This window comes from Arachis hypogaea, chromosome 14 (genome assembly GCF_003086295.3).
Source record: "Arachis hypogaea cultivar Tifrunner chromosome 14, arahy.Tifrunner.gnm2.J5K5, whole genome shotgun sequence".
In the NCBI taxonomy this organism is placed as follows: Eukaryota; Viridiplantae; Streptophyta; class Magnoliopsida; order Fabales; family Fabaceae; genus Arachis; species Arachis hypogaea.
Window position 1 is genome coordinate 23,469,645 of NC_092049.1, and position 17,146 is coordinate 23,486,790.

Here is a 17,146-nt window from a genome sequence, read left to right on the forward strand (position 1 = left end):
GGTGATTTCAATGGCATTGGAAAGTAGGAATCTAGAGCTTTCCAAGCATATATGGCACTACATGGTGGATACTAAATTTGAAGGAGAAAGCTTGCCCCGAAAATGCAAAGATGAACATAGTATCAACCTATAATAAGGCCAGCTGACCTCTTCACCTTCCATGGCATATAACTAGAGATGTAGAACTCTAAATGATGCTCTTCCAAAGGCAATGGAAAGTAGACATCCAGGACTTTTCAACGATATATAATTGTATGGGGTGGACATTAAGTTTGAGTTTTAGAATCTGGCGTTGTTAACGCCATTAATACTGTCAACGCCAGCAATAATGCTGCCAATAACGCCAGCGACCCTAGCAGGCTGATCTTGTCCCCTTCGAAGGAGTATAACATGGGCTACAGAGGTCGGATTGAGATGCTTCTAGTTACGTTAGAAAGCTGACATTCAGAGCTTTCCAACGATGTATAATAGTCTATAGTGGGCATAAAATTGAAGAACAAACAATAGGCATCTTTAAGCCCAAAAATACCAACTGGAGAGCAAGTCCTAGCGTTAGCCACACTAACGCCAGGGATAACGTTGGCTAAGGAAGTGTAAACCCCACTAAAATCGGTAAATTATTAGTTAGTAAATTGAATTTTAATTAGGAAAGTTAAAAATACAAAACTAATATCAAAATAGGATAGAGCTCATCGAAACGAGAATTTTGATACCAATTTCGATAATTTGGCCCAAAATCGGACCAGAAGGACCGAACCGGTTGAACCGGGGCCCAAACCGGACCCATGGGTTCAACCGGGCCCCTAACATAAATGAAGCAGCAGCTTCATCTTCTCCATTTCACCACAGCAACGAAAAACACAGCAAGGGGAGAAGAGAAGAAATCTAACCCTCACCATTCCTTCCAACTACCATAACTTCCTCATCCGGGCTCCGATTGCCGCACCGTTCGCGGCCACGCGCTCAGCGTGTCGAGCTCTACCTTTCTATCCAAACAATTTCTCTGGTAAGCCTTCTATTGAGTTCAGAATCTCTATCCCTCTTTCTTTGGTAAACTTGAAAACCTATAGTGAATCTTGTCCAATTTTTGTGTTCTAGGTTCAAGTTAGATTCCGGAACTTGTGGGCTCAAGCTATTGAGCATATGGGTATGGTAAGAACACCCTAACCCTAGCTCAATCTTATTTTTGGTAATAGAGAACTGAATTGGAACATATATATGTGTATTAGGTGTAGTTTAAGAGGGTGTTTATGCATTGAACTTGAATTTGGATTACTTGGAGCTTTGTTGGTGACAAGGCTTGCTTTGGGGCTGTTTGATTGAGCTTGGAGGGGCTGTGATTTTATGTTGAGAAGCTGCCTTGGGTGAATTAAGTGATCGGCCAAGGTATGGTTTAAGTTTCGCACGTTTAATATTTACGGTGTTGTGAAAACTTAGGTTAGAGGAACCATAGAATAAGTTGGATTGTTTGTTGTATTTAATGATTAGCCTTGTAATGTTGTTAGAATAGATTTGTTAGTGAATTTATATATTAGAATTATGAGGTGTGAAAGCTATTAATGGTGTGCTCTTATATTTATTTATGATGGATTAGAATTGGTGTTTGTTAATAAGGATGTAGAGTTGTGTTGTGGTGGTATTGTATATGCTGTAACTAATTATGTAATGATCGAAATTGCATGAGACCAAGTTTGGGCTAAACTTGGGAATATAAGGAACTAAACTGGAAATTTTGGGACCTTTTTGTTAAATATACAATTTATGGCAAATTTTTAAAGTTAGGTTGTTAAATCTGTCCAGCAGCAGAAAAGATCAAATAGGCAGCAAATTGTTTGTCTTGCTGCGACTTTTACGAGTTGAATTTTGGAGCGAAACCAATTTTGTTATAAAATTTGATTAACTTGCTTTAGTTCTCTAAAATTTCAGAATTTTAAGAGTTGAGGATTGGGAGCTGTGAATTTTTAAATATTGGTGGTCAAAACTAAAAAGAAACAGATTTCAGCAAGCTATGCATCAACTTCCAATGCTTGTAACTCTTAGAATTAAATAGAAATTGGGTTGTAACCAAGACACACTTGTTTTTAGATGAGCTAGGGGTTCTCAAATCAAAATTTAGCTTAATTGGAGTTTTGTAATAAAAGTTATTCCAACTGAAAGGTACTAAGCTTGTTGGTTTTTAAAACAGATTTTGTCTCATTTTTACTTAACTTCCAGGTAATGTAACTTTTTCATTAAAAATGGTATTGACTCAGAACCAATTGAGAAAGAAACCTGGATGAGTAAATTTTAACTACATTAATTTTCAAAGTCATTGGATTTAACTTGGATTTTATATTGAATTTTGAATATCACATGCTGTTGTTTTTCTGGTTTTATGCACTGCAGAGTAGTCACGGTTTTTCCTTTATTCCTGAGGCTAGAAAAATCAGAAAATTATGATATTTAGTTTTTTAGAAAGCTTATTTCAATATGAACGCCTGGACATAAAGTTTGTGCAATTCCGAGTTCATTTGCTATATTAGAAACAGAAAAGAAAATAGAGTGTCGAGGATGTCTTAGTGATAGTCATGAGTTCGAGAAGTTAAAGTTCAATCCTCGTGTGATGTGATTGATTTAATGTTAGAGTTGGGTTGATTTTAAGATTATTCGATATTAAGAAGGATGAGAAGAGTTTGATAAAAAGTTTGGTCAGGACCCGGAAAGGGTAATCAAGTTGAATTATAAGGGAATGACGATGAAAAATGTGAAAGGGAGGTTGTTAATAAAAGGAGTTAATATGCCATGGCTTGATGAATGATTAAATAATGATTATGACTATGAAATGGCTTATGAATAATGCTATCTGAGATACGAGTTCCCTGGGTAAGAGCCGTGGCTCGCCATCACGTGTTCCAGGTTGAATCTCGATACTCAGTTGACCCTACGTCGTAAGGGTGACCAGGCACGTATAAATTTCCGGGTATGGATAGCCCCCATTGAGTGATTTTATGAAATATGAATGTGAACTCTATGCATAGACTCTTGGGGATGCGCGACGGGGGACAGTCTAAGGTTTTCGGACTTGTCGGGTTGGCTGGATAACCGACAGATGGGCCCCATCAGCCATAGGACAGGCATGCATCATATGCATTTGTTTGTATTGATTGCTATGCATTTTTTTGGGTATGCCTAATTGATATATATTACCTGCTATTTGTTATACTTGCTATTTGTACTATTTGATCATTACTTGTGCGTGAACTTGTTTGGTTGCTTGTTTCTGTTACATTCTGAATGATGAGAGGATGGAGGAAACAGAGGAAATGGTTTGGTGTTAGGTTAAGCTTGAACTTGAGTAAGTTAGGCAGATTTAGAATACCTACCCCTGTTTATGGCTTCTGTTTAGTACTTAAGTTGGATAATTGAATAACGGAGTTCTAGGATTGCCTATGGCATTCCCAGGACCGTATTTCTTATGCGCGTGGCACTTTTACCATGCTGAGAACCTCCGGTTCTCATTCCATATTGTATTGTTGTTTTTCAGATGCAGGTCGAGAGGCTCCTCGCTAGACGTCTGGATCTTGGGAAGCGAAGTAGTCCTTGGGTGTATTTTGGTTTTTGGTTGTATATATGTATATATTTGTTTAGCTTACTCTCCAAGTAACTTGTGTATGCTGCTCCTCTTAGAGGATTAGGGAGAGATAGGAGTTTACTTTGATGTTTTGGTGTATTTTGGGGATACTTAAGTATGTTTATATGTATATATATATCCTCCGGCCAGCCTTAGCTTCGCAGGCTGAGTCAGGGGCTAGTTATGCTGTTACCTTGGCTTTCCTTTATCCTTCTGCTTATCTTTATCATGTTCCTATTAGGTCTCTTAGCATGCAAGTAATCCTATTCCTTGAGCGTTGCGCTTTTTATTTTGCGATTTTGTTTACCCGTTTTGTTTCAAGGCTCCTAGTATATTATTTCTTTCAGTATTATATGTATATCTTTACTGTTTAGAGGTCTGTTATACCACACTACCTCTGTTCTACGACTTAAGCGTAAAACACTGTGTTGTAGGGTGTTACAGGAAGGATTTATGGCGTTAGTGGCAACGTTAGCCAACTAACGCCAGTGCTAACGCCAAGTCACCCTGGACCTCAATTTGATTCACTTCTCTCTCAAGTCCACTTCAAAGTTCAAGCAAGCAAGCCTACAATTGTCAACCAATGAAGGCCACAAGAATCATATAGAATTAGCTAATTTTTATTTGATTATAATTTGTTTTCAATTTTATTTCAATTTGTAATTTAGGCTAGATTATAAATAGGTCTTAGTTTCACACTTCACAGGGGAGATACACATTGGGTGGGAGAGCAATTCAGAATTTTGTGAATTGGCACATTCCTCTGGGAGTGGGTCTTCGGACCCCTCCCCTCACACACTCTTCTTCTCTTCCACTTCCTTTTTTACTTTGTACACATTTTAGTTATGAATCTTTATTTTTTATTTTAGTTATGAATCTTTAATTTTCATTTTTACTTTCATGCATTTAATTTTCTTTTGAGGTTTTTTTAGAGCAATGATCAACTAAACCCGCTTATTTGGGAAAGGAGCTCTGTTTCAATTTTGATTGAATTGATGTTTACTTCTTCTTCATTCTATATTCATACTTGGATATCTATTAGAATTCTTGCGAGAGTTTTGTTCTTCAAAGATCCTTGCATCTATTAGAATCCTATTGTGAGCCTCGGAAGAGGGATCATATGGTTCAGTTTGAGCTCCCTTGGCATAATGAAGTTGATCTTGATTTAGAGATTGATATGTGACATGTAACCGCTCTAATATTGGGATCTTTGGATTTATGTAGTGTGAGATTAGAAATCAATCCACTTGTTGTAGCTAAGGGAAAGCTTTTGTGCTTCATAGATCCATTCACTACCGGAAGGGGATTTGGATCTACTTGAATCTCTATGTGAGCCTTGAAAAAGGGATCATAGGATTCAGATTGAAGCTTCTCCCTCATAACTCTTTTGATCATCACATTCTTAGTTGGTACGTGACATATAACCTCTTTGAATTGAGATCCTAAGGGTTGTGTGGCTTATGCATTAGAAATTGAAACTCAACCTCTTCTCATGAACAATTAGATCAAGGAATCGGCAATTGATTATGTTAAGACAAAAGGAATCAACATCTCCAATCCCTTATGTTTTCCAGCTTTAATTTCCATCATTTACTTTTTGCATTTTATTTCCTTGCACTTTTATTTCTTGCATTTTACTTTTCTTGCTCTTTAAATTTTCCAGCACTTTATTTTCTTGCACTTAATATTCTTGCCATTTACTTTTCCTATTCTTTATCGCTTTCTTTTGCTCTCAAGTTATTTACATTTTCTGCTACCTATCATCCAACTATGTTCGTCTAACTAGAATAACCAACTTACTATTGATTGTTTAATCCTTTAATCCTCGTGGGATCAACCTCACTCTTGTGAGTTTTATTACTTGATACGACCCGGTGCACTTGCCGGTATTTAATACGTGAAATTAAATTTTTCTGTATCAGAGATGCAAGGAGAAGACCCAACGATGGCAAGGACCAGTGAAGGTGCGGACTAGAGACGGTGCATTGAAGGCAAGAACCAGCAACGACGAGACCATGTGCATGGTGAGGAGATGTTGGGTCTATGAAAATGATTTTAAGGAATGAGTAGATTGTTTTTTTTTAAGAGGGATATTTGTCCTCTCATTTAGTTGCAATAAGATTGATATGACAACAATGAAACCTAAAATTTTTTAATTAGCAATTAGTAAGAAATTCTCAACTCTCTTGAACAGAGAAAATATCTTAATAATTAAATAAAATGTACACTTAGTACTTGTGTATTTAAAATAGTAGACAATGACTTATTTATACATATTGCACATAGCAATTATAATTTATGTACACAAATGATTGTGTCTTTTCTATTGCTAATAGATACAATATTTTGAACATACACAATTCTTAAAGAGTTGTGTTCCTTTAACCAAATGGTACTAAACGGTTAGTAACCGTTTATTAATATTAATAATAATATTAATAATATTAATAATATTAATTAATCAAATTTGTAAATACTTTTTAATCCTCCACTATTTACAAAATTTAAAGCATACAAGTATATGCATAAAGAATGTGTCACTAAGATTAAACATTCTTTTAGTATAAATTTTAAAGTTCTAACGAAGTAATAGGTGTCTAATCGATTAAACCTATACTCTATATGCTAGTACCAAAAATCACACACATTACTTATACCCTCTAAGTTCAAGAGTTTATAATTTTAAGCACTTATATGGCCTTGTGATCATCCTGATTTCATGAATATTTACGAGAATAAAATCTCTAAAATTCTTGATTAGAGCGGCACCACTCCTATATTCATATGGTGGAATCTTTTGATAAATAATATTATCATTCCATTAAGAGTTTTAACTCACCTTCCTAATTTATTGTAAATAGCACTAAATCCTATACCTTATTAGTACTCCAATTGCTAAATAACTTGTTATTACCCATTAAACCTTGAAACTAGTGGTCTACTAGAATAAGGTTAGATTCTCATCATTTAACAATAATAGGTTTTAATCCCATTTTAGCAGTAGTCTCTTTGATTTTATCCCTTAACAAATCTTTAGTCAAAAGGGTCTGCTAAATTTCCTTGAGATCTTACATAAGTGATGGTAATTACACCATCATCTATTAGTTGCCTCGCAAACTCATGTCTCAAACTTATATGTCTAGACTTTCCATTATAAACCTTATTATATACTCAAGACATGGTTGATTCGCTATCACAGAAGATTGAAATGGCTATCGTCTACTGTGACCACAGCTTTATATCATATAACAAATTTCTTAACCATTCTGCTTCTTTACCTGCGGTTGATAAAGCTACAAACTCAGCCTCCATAGTAGAATGTGTAATACATGCTTGTTTCTTTGAGGCCCAACTTATCGCTCCACCACATATGGTGAAAATCCATCCTGAAGTGGAGTTGTTATCACTAAGATTTGTAATCCAATTTGCGTCGAAATAACCTTCTAAAACTACGGGATAATCACTATAATGTAATCCTAAGTTTATAGTTTTCTTGAGATAATCAAGAACTCTTGTTATAGCTTTCCAATGTTGATTGCTAGGCTTTCCTGTAAACTTTGATAATTTGCATACAACAAATGTTATATCAGGTCTAGTACAATGCATTGCATACATTAAACTTCCTATAGCACTAGCATATTCTAATTGTGCTATAGGTCTTCCCATGTTTTCTTCTAATTTAAAATTAGGATTATAAGCAACGACGGATTTAAGGGGGGGCCTAAGGTGGCCATGGTCCCCCCCCTCCCAATTTTTTCTAAAAAAATTAGTACTAATACAAAAAATTAGTACTATTAATTTATTATTATTATATAATTAATATATATATATATATATACATATATATTATAGATTAAATATATTTTTGTATATTATACATTAAAAAAATTTACATCACTTAATATGTATAAATTATAATATGTATTATAATATATTAGTAGCAATTAATAAATATGTTAAAAAATAATAAAAACGTATAAATATATAAATAATTGAAAAATTATTGAAAAATATAGGTTTGAATTAAGTAAAAAGTAACAATTAAAAAAATTTGTTTTGACTCTTTCTATATATGATAATAGTAACAATTGAATAGATTTTTTAAATAATAAAAATTATTAAAACAATACTTTAAAACAAGATGGAAGATGAACTTTTAGCAGATTATATGATTGTATATGTTGAAAAAAAGAATGCTTCGAATTTTATTTCAGATGGTAAATTGATAATTTTAGTTATATGAAATATCGCATAACAAATTTAAAAATACCAAAATTCTAAAGTATGTAGTTGAATGTTAATTTTTATATAATATAATTATTAATTTTAACCTATCTACTATAAATTATATTTTGATGACTTTTTGTTATGTTATACTTTAATTTATTTTATATTTAATTTGGCCCCCCTCTTATAAAATTTCTGGAACTAATCATAGGGTGTATTGGATTCTTTAATTGTGATATGATCAAACTTTTTCAATACATTTTGATATAATGAGATTGACTTAAAGTAAAGCCAACTTCATTATTATGCACCTTTATGCCTAATAATGTATCAACTTCATTTAAATCCTTCATCTTAAAGTTAGAAATTAGATACTCCTTCGTTACACGAATTTCTTCTAAATTTGTTCCGATTATTAACATATCATCAACATATAGATAAATGATTACTCCATAATCTTTAGTAAATTTTGAGTAAATACATTTATCTGCATTATTATGTGAGAAGACATTTGATAACACCACTGAATCAAACTTTTCATGCCATTATTTAGGCGCTTGTTTTATGCCATATAAAGATTTAATTAATTTGCAAACTTTCTTTTTATTTCCGGGTAGCACATAGCCTTCCGTGTAACAGCCCAGACCACCCGCTAGAACGATATTGTCCGCTTTTGCACACAAGGCCTCATGGTTTTGCCTTTGACGATAGGGATGATAGCCGAAGCCTCCCATAGTCACTCGTCAAAACGCGTCATGCTAGGGAGAGGTATCCACACCCTTATATGGCATGCTTCGTTCCCCTCCCCAACCGATGTGCGACCTTACATTCCGGTTGCTCCATATAAATTTCTTCATTAAGATCTCCATTTAGAAAATCCGTTTAACATCCATTTGATGTATATGAAGTTTGTGAATGGATGATAATGCTATAAGAATCCTAATAGAAGTCATTCTTGCCACTGGTATGTAGGTATCAAAATAGTCTAGACCTTCTTGTTGTCTAAACCCCTTGGCCACTAACCTTTCTTTAAACGTTTGTAATGAACCATCACTGTTATACTTTCTTCTAAATACCTGCTTACATCCTATAGGCTTTGATCCTAGAGGTAAATCAGTCTAGACCCAAGTATTGTTTGATAATATTGAGTCCATTTCATCATTTATTGCATCTTTCCAAAAGGCAGAATCCCTTGAAGCCCTAATCTTTGAATGTTTGAGGATCACCCTCTATGTTCATCATAATAGAAATCTTATTTGTCATAGAATTCCTAGTTCCTTCTACCAAAAAGGTGATAACCTAAGAAGAAATAAAATCTGGACCCAAGTCCTTTCCTTTTCTCACTCTCAAACTCTTCCTTGGTTCAATTAATTTTTTGTCACTTAGAAGTTTATTATTTTGATTATTTATTTCTTATGAAATGTTAGTATCATTTTGGGGATATTCTAAACTAGAAGTTGAATCATTGATAAATTTATTTTTAATAAATTCTACCTCTCTTGATTCAACAACTACATTAGGCACTAGGTCTAATATTCTATATGCTTTAAAATTTTGAGCATATCCTATGATAGTGCCTTTTATGGCTCTTGGCCCTAATTTGGTTCTCTTTTAATCAGGAACTCAATAAAAGGCTAAACACCCCCACACTTTTAGATAATTCAAATTAGATTTTCTCCAAATTTCATAACGAGAAACTTTTTTATGTCTTGATGGTATCCTATTATGGATATAATATGATGTCAATAATGCTTCACCCCACAAATTGTAAGGCAATTTTGTATTTAGTAATATTGAATTAACCATATCCATTAAGGTACGTTTTTTTCCTTTCCGCTAAACCATTTTGTTGCGAAGTATATGGAGCAGAAGATTCATGCACAATACCATGTAATTCACAAAAGTTATCAAATTCATTAGAAAAATATTCTCCACCTCGATCACTATGAAGAACTTTTATGTTTTATCATGCATATTTTCTACTTCCATTTTATATTTCTTAAACATTTCAAAAGTTTCATCTTTATTTCTAAGAAAATACACATAAGTAAATCTAGAACGATTATCGATAAAAGTTATAAAATATCTTTTTTATTTCTCTAGTAATATTGTCATTTAATTCACAAATATCACTATGAATCATTTCTAATAAATGTGTATTTCTTTCAACTTTAGGAAAAGGCTTCTTAGTAATTTTGGATTGTATGCAAATATCACATTTTCTATTAAAATTCTTATTACTAAGATCAATATAGTTATTTTTATGCATATATTCAATTGATTTGTAATTTAAGTGTGCTGATCTACTATGCCATAAATCACAAGAATCAACAACATACAAAAAAATACTCACTTTATTAATACTAAGTTTAAACATACCTTCAGTACAATATCATTTTTCTATGAATATATCACTCTTAAGCAAGATCACTTTATCGGATTTCATTACAACTTTGAATCCTTTCTTATACAAGAGACTAAAAGAAACTAATTTTTTTCTCAAATTCAGAACATGAAGTACATTTATTAAACTTATTTTTTTTCCAGATGTAAAATTTAATTCCGCAATTCCTTGACTACAAACTATGGCTGAGTTGTCATTGCCCATCAAGATTTCTCTATTGTTCACTTCTTCATATATTTTGAATTGGTTGCGATCATTGTAAACGTGAATAGTAGCCCCTGAATCTAACCATCACTCAAGTGATTTTCCTTGTCTTGCTATGTTGACTTCTGTAACCATGCCAATATACATATTTTGTATTTTTTTTTCTGCAACCATAGCAATTAGATCCTTCTCTTCCACTAAATTGGTCTTTGGTGCTTCCTTTTTCATAAGTCTACATTCTTTGATGTAGTATCCTTTCTTGTGACAATGATAACACTCTCTTTGTCTCTTCTTATCTTGCTTTGAATCTTTAGAGAACTTTCTTTTCTTATTATTGATGTTGTTTTCACCAATATGATTCTTTAGAACTTTAAGAAAGATACACAGCATCACATTTTTGAATTTTCTCCTCTATACGTATATGCCTTAGTAATTTCTCAATTGTGAAGTCCTCACCAAGATGGAAAAGTTTCTTCCTATAACTATTCTAAGGTGAAGGCAATTTTGAAATAATTGCTCCAACTTGTAATGATTCAGGGATCACAACTTGTAGATCACAAAGTCTACTTACAAGGATTTTGTAATTCATGAATTTGATCCATAGCAGGCATAGTATCATTTATAATAAATTCAAAATATTTCATCATAATAAACTTATATGTTCCTTATCATTCAGTATTGTACTTTTCTTCCAAAGATTTTTAAATCTCCAATGGTGATTGAATTGACATATAGAGATCATAGAGTCGGTCAGATAAAGTATTGAGAATATGACCTTGACATGCAAAAGTATCTTGATCACATTTCTTCTTCAATTGAACAATCTTTTCTTTCTCTTCCAGTGTAGAATTTTCAGCGGTATTGGCAATTAGTGTAGTCTTTGGGTCAATCACATATGCTAGATTGAGAACTGAAAGAAAAAACATCATCTTATCCTTTCAACAGTTGAAGTTTGTTCCATCAAAGTGATCTAACTTGACAAACTCTTAATTCATGACTTTGAACGTGGTGTTCTAATCTTGTGCCATCTTCAAGTAATATTTCTCTAAAATTGTTGGGTATATGAAGATGGTTTCAAGGCAAGATTAAATCGCTTTCTTTAAAGAGATATTTGTCCCCTCACTTAATTGCTATGGGATTGATGACAATACTCTCTCAGGATACAATGAAACCTAAGAATTTCTTAATTAGCAATTAGTAAGAAATTTTCAACTCTTTTGAACAAAGAAAATCTCTTAATAATTAAGTAAAATGTATACTTAGTACTTGTGTATTTGAAATAGTGGACAAGAACTAATTTATACATATTGCACGTAGCAATTATAATTTATGTACACAAATGGTTGTATCTTTTCTATTACCAATAGATACAATATTTTGAACATACACAATTCTTAAAGAGTTGTGTCCCTTTAGCCAAATGGTACTAAATGGTTAGTAACCGTTTATTAATATTTATAATAATATTAATAATAATATCAAAAATATTAATAATATTAATTAATCAAATTTGTAAATACCCTTCAGGAGAAGCTTCAATTCCTAACCGTTCTAGTGCGCACTCCTTTATAACTCCACAATTTTCCAGCAAACTAGGGTTTCGAGAAGGTGCCATTACTCGACCTTCTCCCACTTTCATCCTAAACCTCTATCTTGGAAAAAGTAAGTCTAACATAAAATATAAACAATTCATTATTTTCAGAGATAGAAAACCAACCTGGAATATTATTGCACAGACAGACAAAAGAAGGAAACTCCAATTGCGCTTAGAGAAAATAACATCGTTCTAATAAAAATGATAACTTATTACATTAACAGGCTGAAACTAATTCAAAAACTAATTTGAAAGAATAAGTAAAACTCATTACTCAAATTAATTAAAACCTGATTCTTAATTCAACCAAACTAACAAGAGGCAAGAAAAAAACCTACGACATAACTTTAATGCAAGTGAATGAATCTCATTCACTAAACATATCACTACAAGAAAATCACCCATTCTGCCACACTTTTTTAAACTACATTTGAAAAGCATAGCCTATTTATATAATAGGCTACGCTTTTCTGCGTGTTACCATTTTATAGGAGAATAGGAAGTACAGTTGTGGTATCACTTGAAAAGTGCCTCCTTAGATATTATAAAGATCACTTATAAAGCGTAGCCTTATCTTAATATCTATGGATACACTTTTTTCTCCAAAGAGAGTGCTTTTGAAGATTAATGTATTTATTATGTTTTGGGTGCACTTCAAAAATATTTCCTAGTGTAAGAATGCCAAATACACATAGTCACATACGACACTTGGTGAATTTTTTTTTCTTTTCATCATTCCTTCTCTCGAGTCATCTACCGAAGCACGAAATAACAAAAGCCCAGCTGTTTTTCCAATCTCCACGTCGTCATGCGCCTCTTCGTTCTCCCCAATCGCAAGCATGCAAAATTTTTGTTGTCTCACTCGTCTGTTCGTCGTCTCACTCGTCTGTTCGTCATCTCACTTGTCTGCTCATCATCCTTAGTTGTGCTTTTGCTACCGTCCGTCTATCTCACAGCTCTTCTTTGAAAGGTTCTGAAAACTCTAGCCTCTATCACATTGTGATCTGTCTCACCGTCGCTTCCCGTCGTGCTCAAGATCGCCACTAGGTTTGTCATGGTCGTTCGCAATCCTCATGGTTTGTCATGGCATATAAAATTAACTAAGAGAAATTGACTATAATATTAGAGAATAACATATTTAGAAATGATTGGAATTGAAGAGGAGAAAAGAATCGAGGTATGAGACTTATACTAGAAAGTTCTTCTAGGAATTAAGACAAAACTTTATAAGAACGAGAATTATAATTCAACCTAGGTATAATTATAATTTTAGGGTTTTAGATTTTGAGGGTTTCAGGAGTTCTCAATTGCCGCAAGTCACCTTTCATCGCCATTGCTACTCTGCTCTCTGCTTGCCCAGTCTTCGTCACTGCCTTTATAAGTAAGTGATATGTATTCAAAATACTTGGAAACTGTTACTCATGTTCAAGTTTAAGATTGATTTAGATATTGATCTATTTGCTTGATCTGAATCTCTATTGACATATTACAATCTTCTAGATGTTTTTTTTTGTTGTTTGTAAGACCCAAGACTTTTGGAAAGGTCTTATTTTGAACTAATTTCAAACCATATATCTATTTACAGTTTTAATTTCATAAATTATCTCATTGAAGGTAATTAAAGGTAGTTTTGATTAATTGGATTTGAAATAAATTAAGATTTTCATCCAAACTCTATAATTATGGATTATTTTTCTATTTACAACTTAAAGTTCTAGAATTCCAAAAATAATGAGTTTGGACTATTTAAATTAAGATTTTATCTAATTCTACAATTACTGAGTTATTTTATATATTTAAATTGTAAAGTCGATAGTTGTGAAATAATAAGAATTTTTATATGATTTGGACTAAATAATGAATATTTTAAAATATTAATACTAATATTTTGGAAAATAAAGAAATTAATTATATTATTTCCAACTATTTGATTTGGACATTTTATTGAAAATAATTTGTAAAATTGATGAACAAATAGTATTTTCTATATACAATTAGTGTTGGATTTAAATTGGGTTTCAATTACTATATTATCCACAATTTTATTTGAAATTACTAAAATGCCCCTAGTCCTAATTTTCTCAAAAATCCTAACCCATTACCCGGTTTCCCAAAACCCAATAGCAGTGATACACTTTCCCTTCCCCCAACTCAATGCGCAGCAGCAGCTGCTGCCAAAGAAAGAAAGAAACAAACAAAGAAAGAGAGATCAGAGGGGGAGGACCAGAGGGGAAAGAGAAGAGGAAGGAAGGGAGGTGGCGCCGGTGGGCGTCACTGCCACTGTCGCCGCCGTGGTGATGCCGCCAGGAGGTTGGAACCGAGGAGAGTGAGAAAGCAGTAGCACCGAGAGGGAGAGGTCACTGTTGCTGCCACCGAGCTCGCCGCCACCGCTGCCAATGAAGCCCTCGCCGTCGCAGGTTAGATCTAAAGCACGAGAGGAGGCCGCGAAGGAAGAGACGCGGCACCCTTGTTGCCCGAGATCGCCGCCGCTGTTCGCCGCTGCTGGGTTCTGTCGCCGCCATCTTGCCTCTGCCGGTGAGCACGAAGAGAGAGAGATCGTACAGAGAGAGAGAAGGCTCACGAGGGAGTCACCGCAGGAAGGAGTTCGCCGCCGTGTCCCGTTGTCTGCGCCGCTGTCATTCATCCTCCCTGCTGCCCGACGCCGTCGCCGTTCGCGAAGAAGAGAGGGAGCTCGCATTGCCATTAGATCCACCGTTCCTCACCGTTTGTGTCGCCGCCGTCAGTGCCTTGCTGTTGCCGCCGCCGCCGCGGGGAGCTACGCCTCTATGTTTCTGGCCATCGGAAAACCTCGTCGCCGTCGCCGGAGAAACTCTGCCAGTAAGGGTTTATGTTGGTCTTCGTTTCCTTTGGGTTTTCCGGAAGCTTCATTGTCGCTGTATGTTAGTTTCAGCTATCGTCGCTGGAGATCTGGTCGCTGCCGCCACTCGAGGTGGTTACCGGGGCTGCTGCTAAGCTGGTTCAATGAACGCTACTGGTTTGTTTTCTTAGTTCGGTAAGTAGTTGTGTTTTAGAAAACCCTGCATTAGTATCCTATTATGTTTGGTTATAAACTCTGAGGTCTTGGTAACGTAGGTTCGAGTTCTGTGTGTTGCGTGTCACTTTTAAGTTGCTGTGAGTATTGCGAAAGTGATCAGAGACCGAGTTGTGGTTTGCTGTTGATTTCGAGTTGAGACAAAAAGGACTCAGTGAGGCGTTTGGGATATGGTTTTGCGTCTTGAGGTAGGGGCTTTCAATACAAACTGATTTATTTTAAATTAGAAATTGTTATAAATGGATATGTTGTACGAAATGTATTTTTGGTGGTTATGTGAGTCTTATGAATTATCTGATTTTATCTTGAATGAATATGGTTGCCTGTTTGATTGAAACAATGTCTGATTTTGATAAATTGGAGATTTCTGGATCGGTTGATTTGAATGATTTTGACAATCTGAAAGTTGAGTTTTTTGTTTTATTGGAAACTGATTTGGTCTTGAACCTATTGGAAAGAGTTGATGATTGGTTTTGTTGGGACCCGAAAAAGGTGGCAAAGTCCAAATTTTAGGGGAGATGCTGCCGAAATTTCTATAAAATTAGATACTCTAATTAAAACGAATTTTTAAAAAGAGAATGAATTATGCTTTGACTTGAATTACGGATATATGAAATATGTTTGAAGTCTTTTATTAAGAAAATCTTTATACTTTTAATGTAAACTATTTTTGAAAAGGATTAGGTTTTAAAGTCAATTTGAAGATGAAAATAATTATATTTTGGAAGTTGATTAAATAAGTAAATTTGAAGAAGTTTTAATGGATTTAAAAGGAACTTGGATTTTGATTAACTAATTTCACTTTACGACGTTTTAAGAAAAGTTTGAAGTATTTTAGGAAACTTTGACTTAGTAAAACTGAAACAATTTTCGAGCCTTTGGAAAAGGATTTAAGAATGAAACTGAAATTGGTTTTCGGTTTAAATGATTTGGTTTTGGTTTAAGTAAATTGGTTTTGAAATTGGTTCGGAATATTTAGACACATGACTTGGTTTTGGTTTAAATTCAATTTTATTTAGTTAAAACAAGAAGTTAAGGTTTCGGAAGTTTTCAATGAATTTAGCGAATGAGTTAGGTTAATCTCCCCTAAAGTCTTGAGACTCTGCTGAGAAATTTTATGACCAAATCCTGATTTAGAAATGAATGATTTTGAGTCTTTCAAAAGAGATTTTGAGTTTGGCCTGGTTTCATGATTGTTTGGAAGTGTTGGAAAGAGGTGGGAAGTGGCTCCATTTTGAAAAGTAATTCTTGGCAAGATGTGAATTGAATAATTTTGTTATTTAAAAGAAAATGGGCCAAGAATGAATTTGAAATCAGTTATTGAGCCTGATTGATTGTGGATATCATCAAGATTGATGAGTTATTGGTTGGTAGGCATAAGGTCCGGGTTCGTCCCGCTTATGCTGAGAGATTTGATAATTGACGAGATTGTTGATAAGTCACTTGCGCCTGGCAAGGACGGTGGTTAATCCCGCTTGTCGAGGATGCGGCGCCCGCGTAAGGATGGTGGTTAATCCCGCTTACGTGTAGATGTGAGGTCGGAGGCAAAGTATCCCGCTCACATCCTTTCAGATCACAGGAGTGTGCAGGCACTGACATCCTGGACTGTGTGGCGGGCACGTTATCCCAGAGGATTCCCATTTATACGTGACCGAAGGGCAACATTCCCATGGGAATGTGTCGGGTTGGCAATTGAACTGACAATGTGATATCACAGCCAGTAGGACAGGCATTCATCATTTGCATCTATGTGATATTGTTTGGGTGTGCATATTGTATTTGGTTTGTCTATGTGAATACTTATGTTAACTGCTAACTGTTATACTTGTTGTAATTGCTCTTGATTGTGCTTGAACCACATTAATTGCGATTGTGTTTGAATTGATTGGTTTGTGATGAGTTGGATGGGCTTGAGGCCGTGATTGGTATATTGAGTCCTAGTTCTGTATAAAGTATTTGACCGGTTCAGTATAGACTTAATGAACCTATGCTTAGAACGGGATGATCATTTATACCGCGTAGGTAACTGCTTTCATGGTTGCGGTCTAGGAAAAT

At 34.4% G+C, this 17,146-nt stretch overlaps 1 protein-coding gene and 1 long non-coding RNA gene across 2 annotated transcripts; one reads left to right on the forward strand and one right to left on the reverse strand.

Moving 5' to 3' along the window:
• Positions 1–841: 841 nt before the first annotated feature.
• LOC140178277 (uncharacterized) lies at positions 842–3,802 on the forward strand. The gene is made up of 4 exons (XR_011870820.1): positions 842–1,006; positions 1,099–1,152; positions 1,230–1,386; positions 3,524–3,802. It is a non-coding gene; the product is annotated as an uncharacterized lncRNA (long non-coding RNA).
• A 3,027-nt stretch (positions 3,803–6,829) lies between these two features.
• On the reverse strand, positions 6,830–7,276 carry LOC140178538 (secreted RxLR effector protein 161-like). The gene has a single exon (XM_072215714.1). The coding sequence runs from the start codon at positions 7,274–7,276 to the stop codon at positions 6,830–6,832; it is 447 nt and encodes a 148-aa protein (XP_072071815.1).
• Between the last annotated feature and the right edge of the window lie 9,870 nt (positions 7,277–17,146).